This window comes from Lethenteron reissneri, chromosome 72, assembly GCF_015708825.2.
Source record: "Lethenteron reissneri isolate LAM-NWPU_2019-01 chromosome 72, ASM1570882v1, whole genome shotgun sequence".
In the NCBI taxonomy this organism is placed as follows: domain Eukaryota; kingdom Metazoa; phylum Chordata; class Hyperoartia; order Petromyzontiformes; family Petromyzontidae; genus Lethenteron; species Lethenteron reissneri.
This window is the reverse complement of record NC_083850.1, coordinates 1,017,907-1,026,718: the sequence shown is the minus strand read 5'-3', so window position 1 is coordinate 1,026,718 and position 8,812 is coordinate 1,017,907. Positions and strand designations below refer to the sequence as shown.

Here is an 8,812-nt window from a genome sequence, read left to right as displayed (position 1 = left end):
GTTTGCATTGTACTGGAAATGTGTGAACATAGGACTTTATACATATTCCCTTCGAGTTTTGACGTAAAAATGATTGCAGATGAATAAAAACGTATTTTTAACAAATGTTTGTCCGTTCTTTATTTTATAATGTTCCTAGCAAAAACATGTTAACATAATTTCAGGTGGAGGATCTCCGTCACACAAGTGTGCCCTTAACCAGGCATCATCTTGGCTGTCTACCCGATTAACACGTGTTCCTTGAGGGGAAAGGTCCCCGTAGTTAATCGTTCATCAACGTACCAGTCCCTAATCCCGAAGTTTGTCGTGGATAAACTGTACTTTATAACATGTAAACTATAATACTATAAACGATAACACTAAACATTAAACGATTATAAACTAGCAATTTAATTTATAACCATATAAACGGAGGTAAGGTATTATAATATAATTAGAAGCATTAGAATCACAGTGTGGTCGTATAAGAATCGCACTCTGCTCATATGTATGTATAGTGTACGTGCAAGGATTGGATACAAATTATTACAATTACAACATGGTTATATTACAATCACGATTTTCACAGCTAGATGTCATCGAATAACAAAAGACGTAATATACCTATATAAATAAACGCACAATCCCATTTTTAACTAATGAGATTATGAATCGTTACAATTATTATTATAACAATCACAAATTGTGAAAAAGCGAATTTCCCACTAAGCAAAACACCACGCTCACGTGACTAATTCTTAAACAAATGACAGAACTCAACAAAAAAACGCCGCAAAAGCAAGAACAACATCAATGGATAAATCCTAAAAACAGACAACACACGCACGTTAGTGTCTGTTAGAAGAAGACAATACCTTATAGAGCCAACTCGTAAATGGGGCGGTATATGACAGCCTTCGCTGCTGTCGACGGGGCCAAGCAGCGAGTGATTAACTCCATTGTTTCAGAATCCGTGTCATCACCCGGTCACAGCGCCTTACCCAAACTACATCTCCACAACAAGGCAGCCTTCCCTATGCTGTATATATTAGCAGTATATTTACGGACGCACTTGAAGATAACAATTCGTCTAGAAAAGGCAGGCGACTTGTTCTACCAACACGATTTCAAATTTCTATCCGAAACAAGTATGAGTTCATTCATGAGCAGTATTCACTAAGCCCCGATAGCACTAACATACACACAGTTATGATTAAACAAGGTAAACAATAGTCGCTCATCCCAGCTCATACATGATCATAGCACGTCCACAAACTCTCAAATTATAAACTCACATTGCATACTCTAACATTATAAACTCTAACAATATAACCTTTAAACTATGAGCTATACATTGCAACGCTTTAAAATAACACTACAAACTAGTGTTATAGTAAACTATAATGTTGTGAACTCTAACAATATAAGCTATGTGCGATACATTATAACGCTATAAAATTACATCATAAACTAGTGTTACAGATTAGAACACCGTACATTGAAGTGTGATATTCGAATCTCATTCGAATTCTTAGCTTCACACCGTGGTCCTCTAAGAATCACACTATGCTCGTGAGTATGTAATATGCATGAATGTAATATGTATGTATGTAACATGTATGCATGTAAAATGTATGTATGTAATATGGACGTGCGAAACAAGGGTGGAATATGTGAAACGACTACAAACAGCTTGGCAACTGAATCGGAAGTAGCTGCGTCGCCCTGGAATGTGATGTTGCTGCTGTTGTTGTCGCTGCTGTTGTTGCTGCTGGAGTTGCTTCTGTTGCTGTGATATACGCAGGTAGGTGGTGTTCCGTGATTGCATGATGCATTTGATTAAAGCCTCTGACCAAACTCACCCGATTGACGCCCTTGATCGTCGCATTTGATCAACTCTGATATTGTAGACTCTCACATGTTAAGCTCTATCATAGTGAAACATTATATTATAACCTATGAACTACAACCTATGCATTGTAACGCTGTAAAAGAATATTATCTATTGGGTTTCACTCCCTCGTCGAGAAGGCCGCTCTCTTCCTTTTCTAAAGTTACATGCTAATTTCTCTGCATTCACTTTAAATCGAGGACAACGTTTTTCCATTTATTCAAAATAAGCGCACAATTACACACTGAGATGCACGTACATATTCATGCATGAAGCACAATGGACACATTACCCTTCGGTATGTTAATAGACATGCGGATTGTACCTTCCAAAATTAACAATCGAATGCAAATATCCTGAAAGACAAAGGATTGGATCCTAGGGGGGGAGTTATAAGGCGGCTCAGAAGCAGAGCTCAATGCCATTTCGAGAGGGAACTTGATGAGGTTGGACGCTCGACTCGTCGCTCTGCTGATCGCCCTTCAACCGCGAGACAACGCAGCCTGGCGAGCACAATTGCTGAGTTGACATTTAGGCGACTTTGGGTCGGGAGAGTTCGTGGCGACATCTTCAGACGGGTTTCAGACATCGATATACCGTGAATCTCCAAGTAAGTGTCTATTTTCGCGGATAAACTCTTAAACGTTTTCGTCGTCAAATTTACGGGATTTTTTTGCGTCTCGGTTAGACGCGAGTGTCGTTCTTGTTTTAGCAGTTAACAAAATCCCAAACTCAACGCTAAACATCCTTGCGACCGATAGCGTACTTCTGACTTGATAACACCGCTGCTGTTACTACGCTCACATGGAGCAGATAAGCTCTCCACAGCCCCACGCACACGGAGGCAAGAAGCAATTCAATTGCTCTGTGTGTGGGAAGTCATTTTCACGGCCATCACATCTTCATAGTCACCAGAGAACACACACGGGCGAGAAGCCATTCCTGTGCCCTGTGTGTGGGAAGACATTTGCAAGGTCATCACATCTTCAGATTCATCAGAGAACACACACGGGCGAGAAGCCATTCCTGTGCCCTGTGTGTGGGAAGAAATTTGCAAACTCATCACATCTTCAGAGTCATCAGAGAACACACACGGGCGAGAAGCCATTCCTGTGCCTTGTGTGTGGGAAGACATTTGCACAGTCATCACATCTTCATAGTCACCAGAGAACACACACGGGCGTGAAGCCATTCTTGTGCTCTGTGTGTGGGAAGGCATTTGCACAGTCATCACATCTTCAGATTCATCAGAGAGCACACACGGGCGATAAGCCATTCCTGTGCCCTGTGTGTGGGAAGGCATTTTCACAGTCGTCAAATCTTAACACGCATCAAAAGGTCCACTACGATAGGAAACTGAAATCAAAAGCTGAAGTTCAAGGTGCTGCAATGAGTCCTGAAGAATTTTCCACCTTCGATCCCATGCAGTTGGATCCCGACAGATGGTTGGATGTAATGGAGTGGCTCGAGGATCAACCAGAGAGCTCGGGGTGACTGAAAAAATATTGTCATGTGGTTATACCTATTAAGCCGTATCGAGTAATTTTACGTGTAATTTTAGTTTTACAGTTTTTGTGAGTTTAATGACGTGCACAGTGGTGGTTTGTAATGTTATGGGATTACTTGCCGAAGTGGTGTGATGAGCACTGGTTGTGAGTGGGTTCAATTGTTGTCATTATGTGTTCCTGTTGAGCTAAAGTTGGAATGCGTCTGTAGGAACATCTTTACTCAACATTTTAAACGATTTTTGTCAAGTATATAGCTTTTTTGATTGGTTTTAATCGACTTTAGATATCCGATATCAGGATGTACATTGATGACGCGTTCGTTGGATATATGGCCTTGACTTCAACATGGACTCACAGTGAACAAATGTGGTGAATTAATAGGGAAATCAATGAAACTTTAACGTTTTGGTATTCCTGGAACGGAAATGGTTTGCATTGTACTGGAAATGTGTGAACATAGGACTTTATACATATTCCCTTCGAGTTTTGATGTAAAAATGATTGCAGATGAATAAAAACGTATTTTTAACAAATGTTTGTCCATTCTTTATTTTATAATGTTCCTAGCAAAAACATGTTAACATAATTTCAGGTGGAGGATCTCCGTCACACAAGTGTGCCCTTAACCAGGCATCATCTTGGCTGTCTACGCGATTAACACGTGTTCCTTGAGGGGAAAGGTCCCCGTAGTTAATCGTTCATCAACGTACCAGTCCCTAATCCCGAAGTTTGTCGTGGATAAACTGTACTTTATAACATGTAAACTATAATACTATAAACGATAACACTAAACATTAAACGATTATAAACTAGCAATTTAATTTATAACCATATAAACGGAGGTAAAGTATTATAATATAATTAGAAGCATTAGAATCACAGTGTGGTCGTATAAGAATCGCACTCTGCTCATATGTATGTATAGTGTACGTGCAAGGATTGGATACAAATTATTACAATTACAACATGGTTATATTACAATCACGATTTTCACAGCTAGATGTCATCGAATAACAAAAGACGTAATATACCTATATAAATAAACGCACAAACCCATGTTTAACTAATGAGATTATGGATCGTTACAATTATTATTATAACAATCACAAATTGTGAAAAAGCGAATTTCCCACTAAGCAAAACACCACGCTCACGTGACTAATTCTTAAACAAATGACAGAACTCAACAAAAAAACGCCGCAAAAGCAAGAACAACATCAATGGATAAATCATAAAAACAGACAACACACGCACGTTAGTGTCTGTTAGAAGAAGACAATACCTTATAGAGCCAACTCGTAAATGGGGCGGTATATGACAGCCTTCGCTGCTGTCGACGGGGCCAAGCAGCGAGTGATTAACTCCATTGTTTCAGAATCCGTGTCATCACCCGGTCACAGCGCCTTACCCAAACTACATCTCCACAACAAGGCAGCCTTCCCTATGCTGTATATATTAGCAGTATATTTACGGACGCACTTGAAGATAACAATTCGTCTAGAAAAGGCAGGCGACTTGTTCTACCAACACGATTTCAAATTTCTATCCGAAACAAGTATGAGTTCATTCATGAGCAGTATTCACTAAGCCCCGATAGCACTAACATACACACAGTTATGATTAAACAAGGTAAACAATAGTCGCTCATCCCAGCTCATACATGATCATAGCACGTCCACAAACTCTCAAATTATAAACTCACATTGCATACTCTAACATTATAAACTCTAACAATATAACCTTTAAACTATGAGCTATACATTGCAACGCTTTAAAATAACACTACAAACTAGTGTTATAGTAAACTATAATGTTGTGAACTCTAACAATATAAGCTATGTGCGATACATTATAACGCTATAAAATTACATCATAAACTAGTGTTACAGATTAGAACACCGTACATTGAAGTGTGATATTCGAATCTCATTCGAATTCTTAGCTTCACACCGTGGTCCTCTAAGAATCACACTATGCTCGTGAGTATGTAATATGCATGAATGTAATATGTATGTATGTAACATGTATGCATGTAAAATGTATGTATGTAATATGGACGTGCGAAACAAGGGTGGAATATGTGAAACGACTACAAACAGCTTGGCAACTGAATCGGAAGTAGCTGCGTCGCCCTGGAATGTGATGTTGCTGCTGTTGTTGTCGCTGCTGTTGTTGCTGCTGGAGTTGCTTCTGTTGCTGTGATATACGCAGGGAGGTGGTGTTCCGTGATTGCATGATGCATTTGATTAAAGCCTCTGACCAAACTCACCCGATTGACGCCCTTGATCGTCGCATTTGATCAACTCTGATATTGTAGACTCTCACATGTTAAGCTCTATCATAGTGAAACATTATATTATAACCTATGAACTACAACCTATGCATTGTAACGCTGTAAAAGAATATTATCTATTGGGTTTCACTCCCTCGTCGAGAAGGCCGCTCTCTTCCTTTTCTAAAGTTACATGCTAATTTCTCTGCATTCACTTTAAATCGAGGACAACGTTTTTCCATTTATTCAAAATAAGCGAACAATTACACACTGAGATGCACGTACATATTCATGCATGAAGCACAATGGACACATTACTCTTCGGTATGTTAATAGACATGCGGATTGTACCTTCCAAAATTAACAATCGAATGCAAATATCCTGAAAGACAAAGGATTGGATCCTAGGGGGGGAGTTATAAGGCGGCTCAGAAGCAGAGCTCAATGCCATTTCGAGAGGGAACTTGATGAGGTTGGACGCTCGACTCGTCGCTCTGCTGATCGCCCTTCAACCGCGAGACAACGCAGCCTGGCGAGCACAATTGCTGAGTTGACATTTAGGCGACTTTGGGTCGGGAGAGTTCGTGGCGACATCTTCAGACGGGTTTCAGACATCGATATACCGTGTCTATTTTCGCGGATAAACTCTTAAACGTTTTCGTCGTCAAATTTGCAGGATTTTTTTGCGTCTCGGTTAGACGCGAGTGTCGTTCTTGTTTTAGCAGTTAACAAAATCCCAAACTCAACGCTAAACATCCTTGCGACCGATAGCGTACTTCTGACTTGATAACACCGCTGCTGTTACTACGCTCACATGGAGCAGATACGCTCTCCACAGCCCCACGCACACGGAGGCAAGAAGCAATTCAATTGCTCTGTGTGTGGGAAGTCATTTTCACGGCCATCACATCTTCAGAGTCACCAGAGAACACACACGGGCGAGAAGCCATTCCTGTGCCCTGTGTGTGGGAAGACATTTGCAAGGTCATCACATCTTCAGATTCATCAGAGAACACACACGGGCGAGAAGCCATTCCTGTGCCCTGTGTGTGGGAAGAAATTTGCAAACTCATCACATCTTCAGAGTCATCAGAGAACACACACGGGCGAGAAGCCATTCCTGTGCCTTGTGTGTGGGAAGACATTTGCACAGTCATCACATCTTCATAGTCACCAGAGAACACACACGGGCGTGAAGCCATTCTTGTGCTCTGTGTGTGGGAAGGCATTTGCACAGTCATCACATCTTCAGATTCATCAGAGAGCACACACGGGCGATAAGCCATTCCTGTGCCCTGTGTGTGGGAAGGCATTTTCACAGTCGTCAAATCTTAACACGCATCAAAAGGTCCACTATGATAGGAAACTGAAATCAAAAGCTGAAGTTCAAGGTGCTGCAATGAGTCCTGAAGAATTTTCCACCTTCGATCCCATGCAGTTGGATCCCGACAGATGGTTGGATGTAATGGAGTGGCTCGAGGATCAACCAGAGAGCTCGGGGTGACTGAAAAAATATTGTCATGTGGTTATACCTATTAAGCCGTATCGAGTAATTTTATGTGTAATTTTAGTTTTACAGTTTTTGTGAGTTTAATGACGTGCACAGTGGTGGTTTGTAATGTTATGGGATTACTTGTCGAAGTGGTGTGATGAGCACTGGTTGTGAGTGGGTTCAATTGTTGTCATTATGTGTTCCTGTTGAGCTAAAGTTGGAATGCGTCTGTAGGAACATCTTTACTCAACATTTTAAACGATTTTTGTCAAGTATATAGCTTTTTTGATTGGTTTTAATCGACTTTAGATATCCGATATCAGGATGTACATTGATGACGCGTTCGTTGGATATATGGCCTTGACTTCAACATGGACTCACAGTGAACAAATGTGGTGAATTAATAGGGAAATCAATGAAACTTTAACGTTTTGGTATTCCTGGAACGGAAATGGTTTGCATTGTACTGGAAATGTGTGAACATAGGACTTTATACATATTCCCTTCGAGTTTTGACGTAAAAATGATTGCAGATGAATAAAAACGTATTTTTAACAAATGTTTGTCCGTTCTTTATTTTATAATGTTCCTAGCAAAAACATGTTAACATAATTTCAGGTGGAGGATCTCCGTCACACAAGTGTGCCCTTAACCAGGCATCATCTTGGCTGTCTACCCGATTAACACGTGTTCCTTGAGGGGAAAGGTCCCCGTAGTTAATCGTTCATCAACGTACCAGTCCCTAATCCCGAAGTTTGTCGTGGATAAACTGTACTTTATAACATGTAAACTATAATACTATAAACGATAACACTAAACATTAAACGATTATAAACTAGCAATTTAATTTATAACCATATAAACGGAGGTAAAGTATTATAATATAATTAGAAGCATTAGAATCACAGTGTGGTCGTATAAGAATCGCACTCTGCTCATATGTATGTATAGTGTACGTGCAAGGATTGGATACAAATTATTACAATTACAACATGGTTATATTACAATCACGATTTTCACAGCTAGATGTCATCGAATAACAAAAGACGTAATATACCTATATAAATAAACGCACAAACCCATTTTTAACTAATGAGATTATGAATCGTTACAATTATTATTATAACAATCACAAATTGTGAAAAAGCGAATTTCCCACTAAGCAAAACACCACGCTCACGTGACTAATTCTTAAACAAATGACAGAACTCAACAAAAAAACGCCGCAAAAGCAAGAACAACATCAATGGATAAATCCTAAAAACAGACAACACACGCACGTTAGTGTCTGTTAGAAGAAGACAATACCTTATAGAGCCAACTCGTAAATGGGGCGGTATATGACAGCCTTCGCTGCTGTCGACGGGGCCAAGCAGCGAGTGATTAACTCCATTGTTTCAGAATCCGTGTCATCACCCGGTCACAGCGCCTTACCCAAACTACATCTCCACAACAAGGCAGCCTTCCCTATGCTGTATATATTAGCAGTATATTTACGGACGCACTTGAAGATAACAATTCGTCTAGAAAAGGCAGGCGACTTGTTCTACCAACACGATTTCAAATTTCTATCCGAAACAAGTATGAGTTCATTCATGAGCAGTATTCACTAAGCCCCGATAGCACTAACATACACACAGTTATGATTAAACAAGGTAAACAATAGTCGC

The 8,812-nt window shown here is 40.1% G+C and overlaps 1 protein-coding gene and 1 pseudogene across 1 annotated transcript; one reads left to right on the top strand and one right to left on the bottom strand.

The window, feature by feature from the left end:
* LOC133361268 (zinc finger protein 84-like) overlaps positions 1-8,812 on the bottom strand; it is a 539,839-nt pseudogene that overhangs the window by 138,795 nt on the left and 392,232 nt on the right.
* Positions 2,675-7,238, top strand: LOC133361313 (zinc finger protein 235-like). The gene is made up of 3 exons (XM_061580251.1): positions 2,675-3,208; positions 6,513-6,998; positions 7,230-7,238. Exons 1-3 carry the CDS (start codon positions 2,675-2,677, stop codon positions 7,236-7,238), a joined length of 1,029 nt encoding a protein of 342 aa, XP_061436235.1.

Excerpts from the sequence above, each read along its gene's own strand:
- LOC133361313 (XM_061580251.1), top strand. The coding sequence starts at position 2,675 with ATGGAGCAGATAAGCTCTCCACAGCCCCACGCACACGGAGGCAAGAAG. Across the intron at positions 3,209-6,512 it reads ATCTTAACACGCATCAAAAG|CAATTCAATTGCTCTGTGTG; the intron begins GTCCACTACGAT and ends GGAGGCAAGAAG.